This window comes from Podarcis muralis, chromosome 18, assembly GCF_964188315.1.
Source record: "Podarcis muralis chromosome 18, rPodMur119.hap1.1, whole genome shotgun sequence".
NCBI classification, from domain to species: Eukaryota; Metazoa; Chordata; class Lepidosauria; order Squamata; family Lacertidae; genus Podarcis; species Podarcis muralis.
The window spans coordinates 9672066-9693191 of record NC_135672.1 but is presented as its reverse complement, the minus strand read 5'-3'; the positions used below and the strand labels follow the sequence as shown (position 1 = coordinate 9693191).

General features: G+C 45.9%; 1 protein-coding gene across 1 annotated transcript in view; it reads left to right on the top strand.

The window, feature by feature from the left end:
• GNA11 (G protein subunit alpha 11) overlaps positions 1-21126 on the top strand; it is a 28003-nt gene that overhangs the window by 998 nt on the left and 5879 nt on the right. Inside the window, exons 2-5 of the mRNA XM_028713383.2 lie at positions 15031-15215; positions 17098-17252; positions 18877-19005; positions 20771-20900. Coding sequence (XP_028569216.1) covers positions 15031-15215; positions 17098-17252; positions 18877-19005; positions 20771-20900 — 599 coding nt within the window. The remainder of the gene's footprint in view (positions 1-15030; positions 15216-17097; positions 17253-18876; positions 19006-20770; positions 20901-21126) is intronic.

Genomic DNA, 21126 nt, shown 5'->3' with positions numbered 1-21126 from the left:
ACATACACATATACATACATATATATATATATACACACACACACACACACATATATATATATATATACACACAATATTTGTTTAGTCGTGTCCGACTCTTTGTGGCCCCCTGGACCAGAGCACGCCAGGCCCTCCTGTCTTCCACTGCCTCCCGCAGTTTGGTCAGGCTCATGTTTGTAGCTTTGAGAACACTGCCCCACCATCTCGTCCTCTGTCGTCCCCTTCTCCTTGCGCCCTCCATCTTTCCCAACATCAGGGTCTTTTCCAGGGAGTCTTCTCTTCTCATGAGGTGGCCAAAGTACTGGAGCCTCAGCTTCACGATCTGTCCTTCCAGTGAGCACTCAGGGCTGATTTCCTTCCGAATGGAGAGGTTTGATCTTCTTGCAGTCCATGGGACTCTCAAGAGTCTCCTCCAGCACCAGAATTCAAAAGCATCCATTCTTTGGCGATCAGCCTTCTGTATACCCACAGATACATATCGCTGCCCGTTAGGAACCGAACTGAAACCAAAAACCCTCCACGGGGCCCCCTTTGAATGTCCGCCTTGCCTTGCCCACCCCCCACGCTCATATATATACAGTAGTACCTCGGGTTACATAGAATCATAGAGTTGGAATAGACCACAGGGGCCATCGAGTCCAACCCCCTGCCAAGCAGGATACAGACTCCGCTAACCCAGAAATATTACCTCGGGTTAAGAACTTTGCTTCAGGATGAGAACAGAAATTGTGGTCCGGCAGCAGAGGGAGGCCCCATTATCTAAAGTGGTACCTCAGGTTAAGAACAGTTTCAGGTTAAGAACGGACCTCCAGAACGAATTAAGTTTTTAACCTGAGGTACCACTGTACATACACGCACAAAACTAATATATATGCATGTGTACACACACACACACACACAATGTATACACACAGATACAGATATAGGTATAGATATGCCTTGCCCACCCCCATGCTTATATATACATACACGCACAAGACTAATACATATATGCATGTGTATACACACACACACAGAACGTATACATACAGATATAGGTATAGATATGCCTCGCCCACCCACCCATGCTTGTATATATAGTGTACAGTATACAGAAAAAAAGTATACACAAAAAAGATGGATTCACACATGTAATATATATGTAAACACACACACACAAATGTAAACACACACATATATATGCCTCCCCCCACCCATACATATAGACAGAGATATGTACATGCACGCATAAATATGTACGCACTCGAAAATGTATACGCACACACTTATATATGTATGTACACACAGCAAATGTATACACACACGCATATATATATATATATATATATATATATATATATATACTGGTATATATATATATATATATACACACACACACACACACACAAAACACCACCCAGGGGTCATTTGCCTTTTTTAAAAACCTTTTAATATGTTTTAAACACACGTGTTTGCATATATTGAACAAAAGAATTGCTGCATAAGTGCAATTCGTTAGATGAGTTATTGAACAAATTAAATGAAAAACCGCTGCTCTAGGTCCGATGAAGAAAAGGGCACGTGAATAGTCTTTGGCACCATCTGCAACGTCGTTTGTTAGCTATCTGCCGTGGGTGCATTAGTGGAGATTCACACGTTGCAGGGGGTTGGACTAGATGGCCCTCAGGGTCCCTTCCAATTCTTTAAGATTCTATATGTGCATAGAGTGAGTGAACATATACATCTGTATACATAGACACACACATACCAATAGATACACATACACAGGCACACGCAGCTATATACATATACATATACATACGTATATTTATTATTATTTATTAAATTGTTGTTCACTTTATCTTGACCAGGGCAACCTGGAACAGCTTACAACCAACCAAAACACCCCACTGAGATGCATTAAAACCAATACATTAGAACATCTCTCTAGGTTGAATCCAAACTAAGTTTTAAGAGTAGATTTGCCAGGAAAAAACCCTCAGTGTGTCTTAAGGAAACCATGTACATTCATTCCAATGAGTCCCCTCTCTTCATGTCTTCATGCGTCCTGGGTTGAAGCCGAAGTTTCACTCGTGAGTAGGCCCAGCTGTCAGTTGTGCCCATTTCATTCTAATAGATCTTCAGGGTCAACCCATAATGTCTTAGCATTAAGTTCTACTCAAGAGCAGATCCACTGGAGAAATCATTGGACCTAAGGAAATTATGTGCATTTTGTGTAATGTAAATGTAAATAATTTTTAATGGATTTGTTGTTACTAAAGTTGGATACAGCCCATAAATGGATGCTAAGAATGGTGGCCTATTGAAGTTAATGGGTTGTGTCCAATGTTAGCCTTGATTTGAGTAGACCAATTGGAGATAAATGGGTCCATTGACTTCAGTGGTCTGCTCTGAGTAAGGATGCAAGTTTGGTTCAACCAATTAACTGCAGTGGGTTTACATCCTTAGTATTAGCTTCTGGGTTGTATCCTTGGCAGACTCATTGAAATTTACTTGTGTCTCTGTGAAATAGCCATGATTTACCTGGGGCCATTGATTTTTGGTGGCATCACTTAGAATTCAAGTGCATTACTGACTTGGGTCCATTGACGTCAACAGATCTACTCTGAGTAGAACTTAGTTGAATGCAACCTATTAATTTCAGTTGATACAGCATTATTTTAGCCCCTGAGCAGCATCTTTGGTTTTCAGTTTACAGTATAGGTCAGGGGTCTGCAACCCGCGGCTCCGGAGCCGCATGTGGCTCTTTTACACCTTTGCCGCGGCTCCGGGGCGGATACTAACGAGGGGAGGAGGCGCATTGTGCGCCCCGGCACTCCCCACTGTGGCGGGCGCTGTACTGGCTGTGGCGTCGCATGGGGGCGGTGCGTGCGTTAGTCACGCACCGTCCCGACGTCACCTTCCCGCCCGCCCGCTACATTGTAAGGGGCATGTACGCTGGTCACTGCATTGAAAGGGGGCATGTACGCTGGTCACTGTTTTGAAGGGGAGTGAAGAGTTACAAAAAAGGTAACTTGTTAATTTAACGTTTATTTCTATGAGGAGGAGTAATTCTGAGGGGTCAAACAAAGAAATAAAAAAAAAGTGACAAAAAAGTTATTTTTATAATGACGAGTTTTGCGGCTCCCAGTTTTTTTTTCTTCGGAAACGGGTCCAAGTGGCTCTTTTTGTCTTAAAGGTTGCAGACCCCTGGTATAGGTTGTATCCAACGTTACTTGCACCCTTGAGTAGGCCCATTTAAATTAAACGAGTTTAAGTCCCATTGATACCAGTGGTTCTACTCTTATAAAAGGGCATAAATATAACCTGTCGTTACTATTTTTAAAACACAAACTTAAAACACCCGTAGTCTATCCTTTCTGAAATTTTAAGTTCTTCTGAGGTCCATTAACTGCAGTGGATCTGCTATGCATAGTGTCTTGTTGGATGAAACTCATGTTGCAAGTTCATGCATCCCTATTTCATTTCCTCGTTGACTTTCATCTAGGTTTATCCCCGGGTGCCTTTAACTTTCAGTTGTGTCGAGCTAAGTTCTGCTTTGAGTATATAAACATGGCTAACATAGATCCATGGGTCTGTTCTGAGTAGGGGTTGGTTGGATACAGTTCTGTTACGGGCATCACCCTGTATGTTTATGTGCATACACTCAAACATAATACACACACACACACAAGAATGTGTATATATGTTTATTTTATGTGTGTAATACAACTGCAGTTGCTGAGCTATGTATATTTTATTTTTTAAAAAATTAATATACCGCTTGATTGTAGAAAATTTCAGAACGAGTATACAAAATATACATTGCTGCTTATTTGTCACTATAATGTTATGCACATACATTTACAGATGTGTGCAACATGGCAACCTATATATGTATACAGTATTAGGCTCTATCCTACCACTTTAAACCGTCATGACTTCCCCAAAAGAACTGTAATTTGTTAAAGGTGCTGAGACTCTGTATTCCCTTCACGGAGCTACAATTCCAGAGTTGTGTAACAGTAAATCCCTCTTTCTAGGAAACTCTGGGAATTGTAGCTGTGGGGAATAAGTATCTCTTAACAGCTCTTAGTGCCTTAAATGGGGCCTTACAGTCTCAAACATCATCTCCCTGTTCTCTCTTCTAAGGAACTCAGGGTGTGGTATATTTCTCTTCCTGCTGTTTTTTTTTTTAATCCTTGCAACAACCTTGTCAGGTACAAAGAGAGATTTTTTCCCCAACCAAGAACTTCCTCTCCATATCAATCCTTTAAAGACAAACTAAACATAAGAATCTCCTTCTCTTTGTATGCTTAAATGTGTATGTCCCTTTCTTCTCTTCCACTCTTTCCCTCTCCCTTATTTTTAGCATAACCACAGCCCAGTAGAGCAGGTCAGGTCGAAAGAGAATGTGGCAGAATCTCTTCTACTGTTTACACACAAATAACTTTCCTTCTATATTGCCTCCTCAGTAAGAAACCAAACATAAGCCTGCCTTCTAATCTTCCTAGTAGATTTAAATTTATTTACTCATTTGTGTACATTATCCCCTCAGAGCTTAAGGTGGTGTCTGTGGCTTTTGTCCTTCCACCTTTCTCCCTCCCTCGTTTTTTTATCCTCACAATAATGCTGTGAGGTAGGTTAGGAGGAGACCAGGAATTTGTCCCCATGTCTTCTCAAGAGTAAATCAACCACCCAAGTGCACCTACTCATATCCCTTTTCTGGGGTCTTCTCACCAGAAGCAGAGTAACAGGTGGGCTTTATTGGAGTCTCTCATCCAGCGTTCGAAACTCAGATATATAAGCTAGGTGCCAAATGGCTCCTTAAACTAAGGTTACAATTGCGAAAACGGAATGTCTAGTTGCCATTTGGGGCAAGGCGGCTCTAAAGTCTTATTTGTCAAATGATGGACTAGGTGTGATTGATTACAACATCTGGCTAGTCCAGAGGACAGCCTTGAGCTTGGAGAACTTAAAGAAGAAAAATCACTTTATTCAGGGACTGTCTGCATATATATTGCCCTATTCCTACCTCCTTTTCTTAATGGTGACTTGGACCATTCATAACGTATGAATATTCTACACAACTGTGAGCAGAGCATTGGGGTGCGGGGTGGGGAGTGAAGACAAGCGACAACAATTAATTATAACGTCGTTCACTTCTCCTGCTCAGGCTGCCCAGAAAAAGCATTTTGGTTCCTGAAATTTGTTCTGATTGTGCAGATAAAATATCTGATAGAATTCAACAGGATGGGGTGGGTATGAGTGTTTGAAAACAGTCAGCCTCCAATGATCCCCAGGCATATTTTGGAGATTTCAGGCGCCATCCTTGTGCCCAGCCATCTTCACTTGGTGGCAAGTGAATTTTGAATACTGGCTAATTTTGAGTACTGCTCTCCCCCTACCGCTTCTCTTCCTCTTCCTGATAGTTCCGTCTCCACCCCATAGCATCTAATTCTATCTAATTCCACATCGGTATTTTATTAACGACAGAATTATTGACAGTAGGAATTACTTTCTTAGATTTATTTATATGACATTTCTTGGCTATTTTTTATTTCTCCCAAAAGCTCTTGCTCCCTTCATCCCCATTAAGGACCTCCCACCTCTCCTTGATGAGCAATATTGGTTGCATCAGGAGCCACAGAGCACTGGGTGTCAGTTGGGGGTAAAATAAAAGGGGCTGGTGGGGTAAACTGACCTGCTTGAACCCCCGTTCTACCTGTGGCTCTCCAGATGTAGGTGAACTCCACCTGCAATCCACCTCAGCCAGTGCAGGCAGAGAGCATGTAGTCGTTGTCCCGCAACATCTTGATCCCATTCCGTTTTGAGCATGTGTGCATGGAGTAAGGGTTGGTACCTAATGTAATTTCGTAGTCACGGCATACGCGTTGAAATCGGTGGCCTTGCATCACTGAAGTCCCGTTGATTTAGTAGGTCCGTTCAGAGTTTGACTTGGCTGGATGTCACCTAAGAAGTGGGGGAGGTTGGGGGCGCCCTTCATAGGGGTGGAGACTGCTGGTTGTTTCGAAGCAGGATATAGAAGTTTTGGGAACTAAAATAATTATCAGAGGGGTAGCCAGAGCGCTGAAAGTTGAACTGTCCTGGTGGAGGGTTCTGCTGTCAGAAAATGCAAGCCCCTTTGTGAGTCTTATTGACTAAAGGAGCAGACTGTAAGAAGCAGTTGGTTCTATTATATAATGCAGTTCTTCCTGGGATTTATATTCCACTCCCTAGCCAAGGAGACTCTTGTTGGGGCTCCCTTTCCTGACAGCTGACTTCCTTTCCTTCTCAGAATTGCTGCATTTTTAAATTATTTTTTAAAAGCAAAATAGAATCGAAAGTAAGGGCCCCGCCTCAGTTAAGAACACCACGCTCTCTCAAACAACTTCATTCTTGGGCCCTTTTCATCACGTCTCTCCAGAATTTTTCCCTAGGATTTATATCCTGCTTCCTAGCCAAAAGACTGCCATGGTGGCTCTTCTTCCTGATATCCGCCTTCCTGCTAAACCCCCCCCCCCTTTCCATAATTGCCTCCATCTGTGTGTGTGGAATGTTTGCCTTCCTCCCTAAGGCATAGAATCCAAGGCATGAATATTTCTTCTCTTCACCCCCCCTTCCATTTCCAGCCTTTCTGACGACTCTCTTCTTCCTTTTTGACATCTTCCCGTCCTCTTTGGGCACATAGCGACCTCATACCTCAACTTTCAGCCTGTACTATATGCTCCAAGGAGCTCTCTCACCTTGTGTCCGCCCCACCTCCCTGTGTGCCAGGCGTTTAGTAGTGCCACCTCTGCAACCCACACCTTTCCGGGCTACCAGCCCTGTAAATGCTCACCTCTTGTAGAATATTCCTTCTGCCCCCCCCATCCACTTTCTGCTCCTACTGCTACCCCTCCCAAATGTAGTGTAACACATTAACATGTCTCTTCAGATGAGAGAGAGAAAGCAACCTTCACGTTCTTAAGCTGCAGCAAAATAAAAAATTAAGGAGTTGGTTTCGAACTTTAGGTGCCAACCCAGACTGAAAGCAGTTATAAATATGGCTAAACTAGCAGAGTGTTTCTCTTGAGCGTCTCTTCGTTTTGAGGCGGCGTTTCTCTCCTCCTAGTTGAGAGTTCTTTGGCCTCTAAATATGACCCCGAGGAGCGAAGGACTGGTTGAAATGTGGCTTGATGAGATGTAGACCTCTTCTGGGCTTGCTTTCTAGGTTCACAAAGTTGTAATCCTTCTCTCAGCTTAACGCTCAAGCCATTTTTAAACCTGAAATAACCCTTCGAAGGAAGCAGCTTGTGGTAGTCTTGCCTCTGACCCTCTAGCTCAGAGGGAGCCAGTATGGTGTACTCCAGATGTTGTTGGACTCAAACAATCTGGTAAAATAAAATGGGGGTCCCTGCTTAACTTCTAAAGTTAATTGATTTGTATCCAGGTACTCCATCTCCTTAAACCCATATAAATGTGCAGGGGATAGTTGTCATAACTTGGCTCAGTCCATGGGCACAATCTTATTTTTACGTTGATTTTCATAACTTAGTCCTGGCAGTAACTAGCGTTGGGAGTTTTGCTGTGACGCAAATTAAAATCATAAATGTTCCAGCGCTTCACAATCTTCAGGCTGAATAGCCTTAATAAGAAATTTGGGGGAACTTGATCTGGATGCGCTACAAGGAAACCTTTGACCCTCAAAGCAAAGTTTCTAATAAAATTGTGCTGTACCGTCCGACTAGTACCACACCAGTCTGCCAAACTAGGAAATTCTGGGGATCAAACTGTGTTTGGATGCATTTAGAGAGTGCGGAGCTAATTTGAGTCAATAGTGGGAGCTCAATAAGGCTCTGGCAGTCAGGTTTTTGAACTATAGTTGCTGCCTTTCCAACATGAAATTGGTCTACAACTGACCTATCGTTTTCTTTATGTGGTCCTGGGTGCCTCACCTAAGGCTGGAAAATCCCAAGCTTTTGTCCAGGTTATTTAAAAAAAAGAAAGAAAGGGTGCCATTATTTATACACTCAGATGTTTTTGCACTCCCTCACGTGTTCAGAAATACATTGGTATGAAAACTGAGAATTCAGAGCTTCAGGTTTCCTTGTGCTCTGCTTGCGACTATACCTGCTGGTGGAAGAGGGGTGCTCATCTTTTGAAGCAAGAAACTCTGACATCTCCTTGGTTACATGGTAACTTTCAAAAGTTTTTTTTTTCCTTCCCAGAATCTAGTCCCCAAGCAAGTAGCAGGGTGTTCCCTGTAGCTGGTAGCCATTGGCAATCAAAAGTTATTTTACCGGGATATTCTGGCCCCTACCCCATAGCAGCTATTTCAAAGAAACTTGTTTTGTTTTTTGGCACCATTGGCTGTTCAGAAGTCATGATGTGTTTATCTCTTCTTGGTAATGTCCCCATTACAGTATTATCTTTTCTATATGGGATTTATTTTTAGGAGATATATATTTATATATATATTTTAAAGGACTGGCAGTTGCTGATTTGGAGGTGTGTCTGGCTGTTATCCTGAATCATCCTGGGATGTGTAGCTTTTGAGACTTGGGGTTAATGTTCTACTTCTTCCACAGTCACCTGGGTGAATGAGAAACCCATCCAGGTGTCCACATATAGAAACTCTACAAAAACTGACCCTTTCAGGCTACAAACCTTTGTAGTGGACATGCAGAAGCTGGCTATTGAACATTTTTTGGAGGTTGGCAGTTTTCATGTAGATTGGCTTGCAGAGGTTATGAGTTTTGCGGAAATTTTCTGGGAAATTTTGCGATGCAGGTTCGGGTAATTTGCATTGGAAATTTTTCTGATTAGCTAGAGAGAGTGGTTCAGTTTGGCATGTTTATTTCAGTAATAGTGTTGTGTGTTTTTTTGGTTTGGTTTGGTTATTTTAACCTGCTTAATATTGTATTTGCATTTGGCATCCATTCATGGTAGCTAATGAATTTAGGGAATAAAAATGTTTCCTCAGGAAAATAAAACACCAGGAAACCTTCCACCCCAACACCATTGCTGACTTGAAAGATTTTAGGGGGGATCTGAGCAGGTAAAAGTATTGTCTTAGGTGGGCCATTGCCCAGAGCTTGCTCTAAAGCAGGGGTAGGTAATCTAAGGCCCCGGGGGCCGGATGCGGCCCAATCACCTTCTCAATCCAGTCCACGGACGGTCCGGGAATCAGCGTGTTTTCACATGAGTAGAATGTGTCCTTTGATTTAAAAGGCATCTCTGGGTTATTTGTGGGGCCTGCCTGGTGTTTTGACATGAGCAGAATGTGTGCTTTGATTTAAAATGCATCTCTGGGTTATTTGTGGAGCCTAAGAATTCGTTCATTATTTTTTTCCAAAATATAGTCCGGCCCACCACATGGTCTGAGGAATGGCGGACCGGCCCACGGCTGAAAAAGGTTGCTGACCCGTCCTAAAGCACAGGCTCTGTTATGTTTATACAAGCATCGTTTAGGGCAGTGGTCTTCAACCTTTTCAGGCCACCTTTTGCTCAGACATGCACCTGGAGATACACTTTTTAATTTTACACCATAGATCTGAACAGTGGTGGTACTGCTGCTCCAACCCACCTTAGATCAGGCCTTGACTCACCACATGCAGAGCAGTGGTCTACGTGGATGTCCTTATGGAGGACTGGTACTCCCCACTGGAGCACCCAATTACAAACTGTGCATTGAGTGGGGGAAACCCCCATTTTATTTGCTGCTAGTTCACTTGGATTAGTGGGATTGGCTTGTGGGGAGGGAGTCCTCAAATAATGATGGCCATTCATTCTAAACCCCCCATACCTCTTTCCTGCTTCTGTTGCTCATCTGGGGCGACCTAGGGATGTGTGTGCAGGATGTGGTTTGATCTGTTCATCTACACCCCATGGGTGAGGGGAATCGTGGTCCAGAACGTCTAGACTGTGCCCGGTTAGCTGCCCAGTTCTGCACTTGCTTTTGAGTCTTCGCTGTTGGGTCATTCTGCAGCCTCTAAGCAGTCCTTGGCCTCTGTGTTCCCAGCCTCTTTCCCAACCCCTGAGGCTGCCTCAGTGCTGGAAGTTTTAAAATGTAGAGGGATAGGAATATTCCTTGAGAAACGAAGCCACCTCAGTGATGTTGGGCAGAGGATCTTCTTTTGTTATCGCTAAAAATCTTCCTTTCTTTCGAAACACGGTATTTCATTCAATTATTGCATAAAATTGTGAATCTGTAACAGGTATCGGTCAGACCTGGCAGTTGGAATTTAGACGTTCTCACAGCCTTGTCACTAGGCTGTGGAATTATTTACTAGTCTCCTGAGAGGCTGGTGGGCTAGTTAGAATGGCAACCAAATGGACAAAGGATGGAGCAGTCACTCTGTCTGTCCTCCACTGGTCACCTCTCTGCATCCTAGGTGCTTGCCCCTTGACACTGCTTGAGAAGTTATATGTAGGGATTCATTACCTGTCAAATTTTATCCCGAGAGAGTTTTAAAAGTGGTGCCTGAAACAATGTACAGAGTTTATCGTCTCACCTGTGTTCAGTGTCTCCATTTTAAAAATAGCAGCCACCTTAGAAGTATAGGCAGTTCAGCTGCCATGCCTTAAATTAGCTACAAATATCCTAATGAGAGAATATCCAAGTAAATCTCTGAATTTGTCCATAATTTAAACCACACCTCTTTTCCCCCCCTTGTATTTTTATTGGGTATTTCGTTGCTCTTTTTTCCTTCCTTCCTTAATCAAAATGAACACGGCATCCTATATATATATATATAATATATATATATATTTGCTTTGTTTGCCAAATAAACATGCAAGATCAGATATTGATCTGTATTAGGCAGTGGAAAACATTTTCTGGAAAACCCACATCGCCAGCCGCTAGGGCACTGCTGTGTGTGTGTTTGGAGCAGGGATAGCTCAGTCAGTAGAGCACGAGACTCTTAATTTCAGGATTATGGGTTCCAACCCCATATTGGGCAGAAGATTCCTGCATTGTGGGGGGTTGGACCAGATGACCTTTGTGGTCCCTTCCAACTCTACAACTCGATGATTATAGGCCTCTCTGCCAGTAGATAAGCAGATCATGATATACTGGCGTTCCTCTGTTGCAGTCTCCCTGAAGACCCACTTCCGCTGTGATAAACATGCAATTCATGTGCCCTGACTGGGCAATTGGGGAGGACAGAATGGGGAATATTAATTGGGACTGCCCTGAATTTGCAAAGATAAAGCCTGGCTGGTTGTTCTGCGAGCAACTTGAGAAAACTCTATAAACGTGCATTTCAGGTTCTGTTCTTCCCCTACCCCACCCCCCCATTGAATAAATGGTATTCCGGGTATGAGAAATATGGGAAATAATTGCTTCATCGGCAGAGAGGTGGGGTATTCTCTGGAAGCGTTTGTCAGAAGTCCCCATACGTGCAGGAGGAGAAGTTCTGAACTCACGTAAACATATCCGTGAGTTGCTGGCTCTGTTTTCCAGAGGGGAAGTCAGCTGGCAGCCATAACTTGGAGTGGATGTTGTCTAATCCAGGATCTTTGCAGACAACTTGCTTCATGCAGGCAGGAGGGTGTTTCTCGGTTGACCAGGGGAGAATAGAAGGCCAGGCTCCTCCTACTATTGATATACCGGGCCTGGGCAAGTCAGGGAGCTCGTAACTGGCTGCCAATCACAAGGCTGTTTGCATCTGTGCCTGAATAAGGGACTGAGCACAACTCCTTTCTGAGGCCTGAACTTTAGGAGCGGCGTTTGTCTTGCAGCAATTGAAACCAGTGGCCAGTGGTGTCGACTTTCCGGAAATTTCTGAATTGGGAAAATTTCCCCGGTGCAACTTAGGGTGATTCGAGTTGGGTAATCGAGCGGCTGGGGAAATCTCCCAGTTTGTGAAGGGAGATGTCCCAGTGCCCTAGAGTGACCCAATTTAACACGTTTGTTTTCTTTGTATTTAGTAAACGAAGCAACAAAGTTGCAAGCTGCCAAGTTTGCTTAATATTTTATTTGTAATCGACATCCATCCGCTGTTGCTAATGAACATAAGAAACTCATTTTTCTGTGGGAAAACAAGCAGTGGAAAAAATATATAAAATGTTCAAGCGCACGTTACTGTTGGTTATGCAGAGTGGTGGTGAACGCCAGTTTAAGGTGGCTCATAGATTTCCTGTTGGCTCGCGCCCTCTGCACATCTTAACTCCTGCAGAGAAGGGCTTCAGGGCTTGCCCCCGTGGCATGCAGCTCCCCCCCCCCCATCTTGCCCCAATCCACACAATATTTGTGGGTGTCTGAGGCAAAAAAATAAATCGCTTTTTGTGTTTGCCTTATTATTAATTTAGTAAAGTTATATTCCACCCTTCCACCCAAAGGAGTCCAGGTTGGCAATTGTTGCTGTTGTTTAGTCATTTAGTCGTGTCCGCCTCTTTGTGACCCCATGGACCAGAGCACGCCAGGCACTCCTGTCTTCCACTGCCTCCCGCAGTTTGGTCAAACTCATGTTAACAGCTTCAAGAACACTGTCCAGGCATCTCGTCCTCTGTCGTCCCCTTCTCCTTGTGCCCTCCACATCAGGGTCTTTTCCAGGGAGTCTTCTCTTCTCATGAGGTGGCCAAAGTATTGGAGCCTCAGCTTCAGGATCTTTCCTTCCAGTGAGCACTCAGGGCTAATTTCCTTCCGAATGGAGAGGTTTGATCTTCTTGCAGTCCATGGGACTCTCAAGAGTCTCCTCCAGCACCAGAATTCAAAAGCATCCATTCTTTGGCAATCAGCCTTTTTATGGTCCAGCTCTCACAATATCAGTGCATTCTAAAAACAGTTTAGCAATCGCATTATCTCAGCCACGGTTGCCAGGAACAGTACCTTGCAGCCCTTGAATGCCTTCATAAAGAGGAATGTTTTTAAATTCCTCTTGAAAGTCTAAGGGCATTCCACAAACTGGGAGGTGCCAAAGAGAAGGCCCTGCCAACCAGGCAGCCCCCCAGTGGTGGCATCACCTGCAAGGTTGCTCACCTGCTGATCGTAGCATCTCAGATGGGGAAGGTGCTTTATTTAGGAGCCTGGGTCCCAAGCCAATCCATGAACCTGCCTTGTTGGTGCAGGTTTCTCGGCTCCAGGAAAACCACCATGCCAGGCTCAATGTGCGAAGGCTTCCTCTCCGCAGGTAGCCCACGTGGGCTGGGGGGCGGGGAGCAAATCCCTCTTTAGGTATATTATGAGACCTACTCTGAACCCATGAGCTTGAAAATTTGATGTTGTGGCCTAGTAATTGCTTCAGATTATTCGGTTTATGCAAGGGTGACTCTCTGGGGAGGGAAGTGGGTTAAAGGGGTGACAGAGAAGATATTGTCTCATAAAGTTTTGATTCTGGCTAATTAGATTTGGAAGTATTTTTTCAGCCCCCACTGTAGACAGAAATGGCTTTTTCATGCAGATTGCTTTGTGATTTTGATAACTGCTAACTCAAAAGATTCTTCAGAATTTTGTCATTTTAGTAAAGATGTCTCTGTTAACTTTTAGGCGGGTGACTTTTGGTTGCTCTGGTTCTTAAACATTCTGAGCTGCCTCAGGAGTTTTTGGTGAGGATGCAGCTGCTATTAAGTGCTTTGAGTTGCGTGGTGCCTCTTGTTTTCTTAGATGGGTAGGGAGGGGAGTTGTGTGTGTGTGTGTTGCACTAGTGTCCTCAGGCTTGTGGGCTTCCCTTAGGCATCTGGTTAGTCACTGTGTTTTACTGGGTGGGCCTTTGGTCAGATCCAGAACTGCTCTAACACGTAGAAACTTCTAGCCTATGTTTGGCCACTTGGTGACAGATTGAATCAGAGAACTAGGAGGAGAGGGAAGCTTTAAGATTTCAAGCCTAGGATTCTGTAGGGGTGGATGGGAAGAGATGCTGAACGCTTTGCCCGTAAGAAAACTGAAAGCACTCAGTACAAAAGCTTGAAAAAGCCACTTCCGAGTGATCTGACAAGGAAGAGGCAAGGATTTATTGTAGATGACTAGTCTCCTAGGCCTATTAAGGTGGGTGAGTGTAGGGATTTATTTTTAGTAATTGTCTGCCAGGGTGCCATTTTCCCCTGCAACAACAAAAGCTGGGGTTCTCCCTCTCCACCCCCACTTTAAATTGCAGCCTCAGTCCCAACATTTGAGCAAAAATCAATTTTTAAGCACCAGGCTGTGCCACAAATACTCAGGGTTCTGCCCCTCCGGCCACTTGGCGTAACAAATACCTTGAGATAAGATTATAATAGTGGACTTCCCACTTTACATTCTTAAGCCAGTAGGTTACACCAGCTCTTTTTGGGTTAACAAAGTACCTGGTTGTGGCTTGTAACTGTAATAGGGCATGGAAATCTTTAAAAAGCTGGCCTCTTGTTCTGACGGCGAACAGCAGCCAAGCTACAGGTTACAGTGAGCACGGTTTTTAGCCCCCCTTCCTTCTGAAGATGAAGCCATTTTCAGACGCAAATTGGAAGTGTGTTCTCTTTCTAGGTTTTGTTTTTTTAAGGTGGGGTGCTCAAAACCCAGAAGATGATTAAAATGGTTTAATTGGCTGTCAGCCTTCCTTTGTGCCTGCCTGTGCAATGGAAAGATGGTGATCCAACCCAAGTCATAGTCAGAACATCCATACCAGGTCTCAGAACCACTTTCACGGGCCGTGCTAGATTCCTCCCCCCCAAAAAAACCCCCATAGCTATTGTGCTACTGGTGTGTGCAAAATGCTTCCCCCCCACCCATCACACGCGTCGACACACACACATACACACACTAGGTTCACCATGGCAACAGTCTGATTTAGGAATAAAATTCAGCTTTTCTCCTCCATAAAATGTTCCTTTTGTCAAGGGGAAGGAGTGAGAGATGGGATAGCAGCTCCTCCTCTTCACAGGCTGGGGAAACAAAGCAGCAGCAGTTTAATATCCCCCCCCCCCCCCGAGTAATATGCAGTGAGGCGTTGCTAGAAGTTGAATGTGGAAGCAAACTGCTTGCTGTCGGTCGTAACGCAGCGCTGGCTCTGCTCCCTTTGTGATGCTCCCACGCTGACTGCCTTGTCGTCTTCTTGTGTCCCTTTCACCCTGCCCCACCTATTTACTCTCCAGGCACGGGGGAGAGCGGGAAGAGCACGTTCATTAAACAGATGCGGATAATCCATGGCTCGGGCTACTCCGAAGAGGACAAGAAGGGTTTCACCAAGCTGGTCTACCAGAACATCTTCACTGCCATGCAGTCGATGATCAGGGCCATGGAGACCTTGAAGATCCTGTACAAGTATGAACAGAACAAGGTGAAACGATGCAGCTCCCATTCCTGCATCCTAGCCTATACACACAGCCTTCCACCCCTGTTGTCACAATGTTGGTTGTCTGTAGTGGCATGCGTGCTGCTCAGGATTCCTTGAAGTGCTTGCATCAAACCCCCCGGGGTGTCGAATGTTCAGGGACCAGCATCACACCTGGAGCAACCAGAATAGTTCAAGCGCTGTGTGTGCTTATTATTATTATTGTTATTATTACAGTCAAACCTTTGTTGTCGAACGTAATCCGTTCTGGAAGCCCGCTCGGCTTTCAAAACGTTTGTCAACCGAGCCGTGGCTTCCAATTGGCTGCAAGAACTTCCTGCACGCAAGCGGAAGCCACATCGGATGTTCGGCTTCTGAAAAACATTTGAGAACCGGGACACTTACTTCTGGGTCTTCGGCATTTGGGAGCTGAAACGTTCGAAAGTGGAGGCGTTTGGGAAGGTTTGACTGTATTATTAACAGGGACACGGGTGGCGCTGTGGTCTAAACCACTGAGCCTCTTGGGCTTGCCAATCAGAAGGTCAGTGGTTTGAATCCCCGTGAGCTCCTGTTGCTCCGTCCCAGCTCCTGCCAACCTAGCAGTTCGAAAGCATGCCAGCGCAAGTAGATAAATAGGTACCGCTGCAGCAGGAAGGTAAACGGCATTTCCATGCGCTCTGGTTTCCGTCACAGTGTCCCGTTGCGCCAGAAGCAGTTTAGTCCTGCTGGCCACATAACCCGGAAAGCTGTCTGTGGACAAACGCCTGCTCCCTCAGCCTGAAAGCGGGATGGGCGCCACAACCCCATAGTTGCCTTTGACTGGGCTTAACCATCCAGGGGTCCTTTACCTTTTTTACCTATTATTATTATTATTATTAACATTATATCCTACCTTTCCCCCAAGGAGCTCAAGGTGGTATGTATGGTTCTCCCTCTCTCCATTTCTCCACAACAGCCCTATGCGGTAGGTTAGTCTGAGGGACATTGGCCACACCCAGTAAGCTCCATGACTGAGAGGATTAGAACCCCTGTCTCTCACCAGTCTCCTTTACCCTGTGCCTGGTGGGGCACAAACACAGCACATTATTGAATAGTGGGGTGGCCAGGGGCAGGGTCGAAGGCTTTCCTGGTAACAGTGTTGTTGTTGACGTAGTAGTTCAATTAATGATTATTTGCTGTACCTGTATTTACTCGAGTCTAATGCACACCTCTCTTTTTTTGCCAAATTACATTGCGAAGGTTAGGGTGCGCATTACATTCAAGTAGATAAAGTTCTCCCAGGTGCGGATTGGTTGTGCCCGGGCCAGGTTCTACCTCCAGGCTGGCCATCTTGCAGGGAGAACTTGCCTCCTATTTTACTAGCTTCATGGCTGGCGCTCTCAGGCTGCCCAAACGCGGCCAAGCGCCTTGCCTTGCAGCGGAGCCCAAGGCACCAGCGGGCGGGCAGGCAAGCTACGCTGAGGCTGCAGGGGGCTGGCAAAACCGAGCAGTGCAGCGGCACCCCAGCCCATTGGTCAAAGGAGAGAGGTCACTAGGACTGGGCGATATTTGCTCGTAGTGTCTAATTCACGCCCCTTTTTTTGCCAAATTACATTGCAAAAATTAGGGCGCATATTAGACTTGAGTAAATATAGTACATACTGCTCTTCATTTAAAAAAAAAACAAGCCCAAAGCTGTGGCCTTGTTAAAAAGATGTTATGTATAAATTTACTTGCTTTGTGCAGGCAATGCCAGAATGGATTTGTAGCAGCCGGGACTGGATCTCCAGCTATGGAGCAGTAAAGGAAGGCGGGAGGTGGAATGGGATACATGCTAGGCGGGGAGGAGGGTCCTCAGGGTCAGCCTCTTTTAAGCCCCTCTTGCTTTCTCCTCCGCGCCGCGCTGCAGGCCAACGCACTCCTGATCCGGGAAGTGGACGTAGAAAAGGTCTCGTCCTTTGAGCAGCCCTACATAAGTGCAATTAAGACGTTGTGGAACGACCCGGGCATCCAGGAGTGTTACGACCGGCGGCGAGAATACCAGCTCTCCGACTCTGCTAAATAGTAAGAGCTCGCCGTCCTCTCTGTACGGCTCTCAGCACGGTTGCAGCTGCACGGCGTCATTTTGGGTCGCTGGGCTCCCCTCCCTAAATGAAATTGTGCCTCTGACAGTTGGTGGGGGGGTGGATGGGGGCCAGGAGGAAAGAAAGTAACTTCGTGTTTTAGTTGTTGCCGTCAAACTGCTCCAAGGAGGAAGGGGGGTTGGTTGTAGTTCTTGCTACTGGTTGTGGGGGCTGGGGGCGGACTTTAGAAACCCATTTTATGTGGCTTTAATTGATTTTGCACTGTTAGTTACCTTGCAGTCTCTTTAGGCACGTGCTATAAATGAAGTTTAATGAGTATTTTCTTTTCGGTCCTGCCCTCCCTGAGCTTTCAGAATGGCGAAGCTACGAGGTGGAAATCTCAGGTAGTGGGAATAATCTGGAAGTAACAAGCCGCTTAGTTGCTTTGTAGTCTTCTCCAGGGCGGTAAACATTAGAGGAAGGTGGCCTGGAATTGTGGTGTGGATGTTTAGATGTAGATGTAATAGTGTTGTAGAAGCTGCAGCATCTGATAGTTTTTAAGTTTGTGAGGAAGATGCCTGTAGAACTAAACTTTATGGGAGTAGTGCAGTATTGCTCAGAAACGCTTATTGCTCCAAATCTGCCTCCTGCCCAACGCTTGATCCAGTGGAAGAGAGGGGCTGGCAGCTCAGTTTAGTCTTCCAGAGCCTTCCCACCCCCCACGATTATAAGCAGAGGTTAACATGAGCATCCTCAGAATCATGCACCTTAGCTGCTTGCCCCATCCAGCCAAGGCGTAATAAAATGGGGTGAGGTGCTGTGCCACCGTTTTGCTCTTCACAGTCGGAAGGAAGAATGCTGGTGCCAGCTTATAGGGGAACTCAATTCAGAATTATGGACCACTCCACCCCCCCTGGGCAGGAGGGAGGGCTCTGAACTCTTTCCGTAGCTTCCTTCCTTTGTGGCTCGTTCTTCCTTCCCTGCAAATCTGCTCTAAGGAGTGGTGGACCAGGGACTTAGAAAAGCATTCCTTTAGGGCATGGCAAGGGTAGACTCTAAGAGTCCTGGGAGCGTTAGGACCCATGAGAAGGAAGATTGCTCTGCAGGCGTGAAGCTGCACGCTTAGAAATGTACCGTATTTTTCGCTCTATAAGACGCACCAGACCATAAGACGCACCTAGTTTTTGGAGGAGGAAAACAAGAAAAAAAAATATTTGCTGTGCAGCGAAAGCAGCAATCCCTCTTGCTGTTCTGGCTTCTGGGATAGCTGCACAGCCTGCATTCACTCCATAAGACGCACACACGTTTCCCCTTACTTTTTAGCAGGGGAAAAGTGAGTCTTACAGGGCAAAGAATACGGTAATACAATTAGAGGCAAGGTAATGTCGGAAAAGCGGGTGGTGGGCTTTGTTGAATCTCAAGGGCTGAACAGGATTCCTGAGGATTTTGCATGCAGCTCTTCCTCCCCCCTGGGGGAAAAACACCCCCCAGGAGTGGAATAATTGAGGTACCATACTCAAAATGCTGAGGCTCTCAGGGCAGGAGCGCTACACATGGCAAGCAAGCTCAGGCCACCTTCATCTTTCCCCCCTCCCTCCTTTTTCCCCTGCACCTCCTCCTTGCAGCTACCTTACCGACGTGGATCGTATCGCCCTGCCAGGGTACCTCCCAACCCAGCAAGACGTCCTGCGGGTCAGAGTCCCGACAACTGGGATCATAGAATACCCCTTTGACTTAGAGAACATTATCTTCAGGTAACTTCCAGTGGCATTTTTCTTTCTTTCTTTCCTCGGAGCGTTTTTTTACGTTTCACATACTCCCCCCAAAGCTGCTTCCATTTAAAATGAAAGCCCAGCTCAGTTAAGGCATTGAGTTAGCAGGCTTCTGGAAAGTCTGTCACACTGCTGCTGCTTCCAACCCTTTCTTCCCTCTTCCAAGTCAACAAGTCGTGCTGTTGGCAGGAGCAAAGGCAAGGAGAGGGTTCTCCCCCGTGAGGAGACCACGCTAGGTGTGGCCTGCGTCTTTGAAGGCTCTCCACAAACCCTGAGCCACCGCCACAACCCATCTGTAGCGGTGCAGTGCCAAGTACATAAGAAAAGCCCTGCAGCCGGGTGAGGCCAAAGACCCATCTTCTTGAAGATCCAGATTGTGCCGTCGGAACCTGCAAGCACCGAGTCTCCACTTTGGTTCTGCAGCAGCTGGTATTCCGAGACACACCTGCCTCTGAAACCAGCTCTTAACATGTGGAATGCCCTTCCTCCTGATATCGGGTGGACAGCAACTGTTGGTGGTCCCCCCCCCCCCAATCGATTGAAGCCTCTTTTTCTAGGCCAGAGCTTTCCAAACTTTTCCTGTTGGAGGCACGCTTTTTAGGCATGCATCATTTCGTGACACAGTGATTAGGTTTTACAGTGGTACCTTGGGTTAAGTACTTAATTCATCCTGGAGGTCCGTTCTTAACCTGAAACTGTTCTTAACCTGAAGCACCACTTTGTCTAACGGGGCCTTCTGCTGCCGCCACGCCGCCGGAGCACGATTTCTGTTCTTATGCTGAAGCAAAGTTCTTAACCTGAAGCACTATTTCTGGGTTAGCGGAGTATGTAACCTGAAGCGTATGTAACCCGAGGTACCACTGTACTAACAAAGCAGAGGTTGAACTAAACCCTTTCCAGCGTGGGGAGCGTTTGCGCGACACACCTAACTGACACACTAGCGTGCCACAACACACAGCTTGGAAAGTTCTGGTCTAGGCTTTTCCCTGACCACTAATACCGATAGTCCCTGTTGCCTGTGGTTAATGGGGTGCTAGTTAGTTTCCTAAAATTTATACACCTCTTGATTTTACCACTTGATTTGTATAGAACCTCAAAGCGGTTTTCCAAAACAATAAAATTCTTAATACAATGAATGGATAATAATTTAAGACTTTCGAACAGTTCAAAACTAAACTGAAAACAGATGAAAACGCTCCACAACATCTGGGTAGGCTTGTCTATGCAAAAAATGTATTTAGCAGGCACTGAAAAAGAGTGCAGTGGAAGTTCCTGGTGTCAATAGGCAGGGAGTTCCAGAGGGCAGGTACTCGGAAGTGCCTTTGACAGTTCTCATGGAGAACCGATTCCTGCAGAAAACAGGCTTGAAGCCACCGCCCTCCAGCTGGTAGACAGTGCGGTCGAGCCCTGCTGATCAGCGGTGCTTCAGAGCCCTGTTCAGCGCTCCTCGGAAACCCTGTGTGGTGCATTGAAGCCCCGACGAGCATCACTTGATGTCATGGTTTTGTCGGGCATTGCTGGGTGGTTCCTCGTGTCCACATGTCCAGTTTGGCCCATGAGGGGTAGGGGTGATGTCTTCCAAAGAGGGGGGGGGGAGCAAACAAACCTCAGACTTGTTCCTGCTCAGTCTTTTCTCTCTTCCCTCCAACCCAAAAGCAAGTATAAAATGGCGTATTGCATTTTTAACTTAATGGGCTGTGTGTTTGTGTGTGTGTTAAAGAAGACCTGCCCTTTTTCTCCCTTTCAGAATGGTGGATGTTGGGGGTCAGAGGTCAGAACGGAGGAAATGGATACACTGCTTTGAAAACGTAACCTCCATCATGTTCCTAGTAGCTCTTAGTGAATATGACCAAGTTCTGGTGGAGTCGGATAATGAGGTAAGCACAAGCCCTCGTAGCACGTAAGGGGCGGCGTGTGGCCGTTGGGTGGTCCCAGCAGTGGCAGAAAGGTGCATTTGCAGATTCTGGAACTGTTTCTAAAATGTCTGGGGTTGTCAGCCACTGGTGTGCTGTGGGCCAGGACTTATCTGTCTGTTTCCCAACCACCTAAAGTAGCAGTGAGCCACGTTCTTCACCCTGGCTGGCTAGACATTTCGGGAACTGA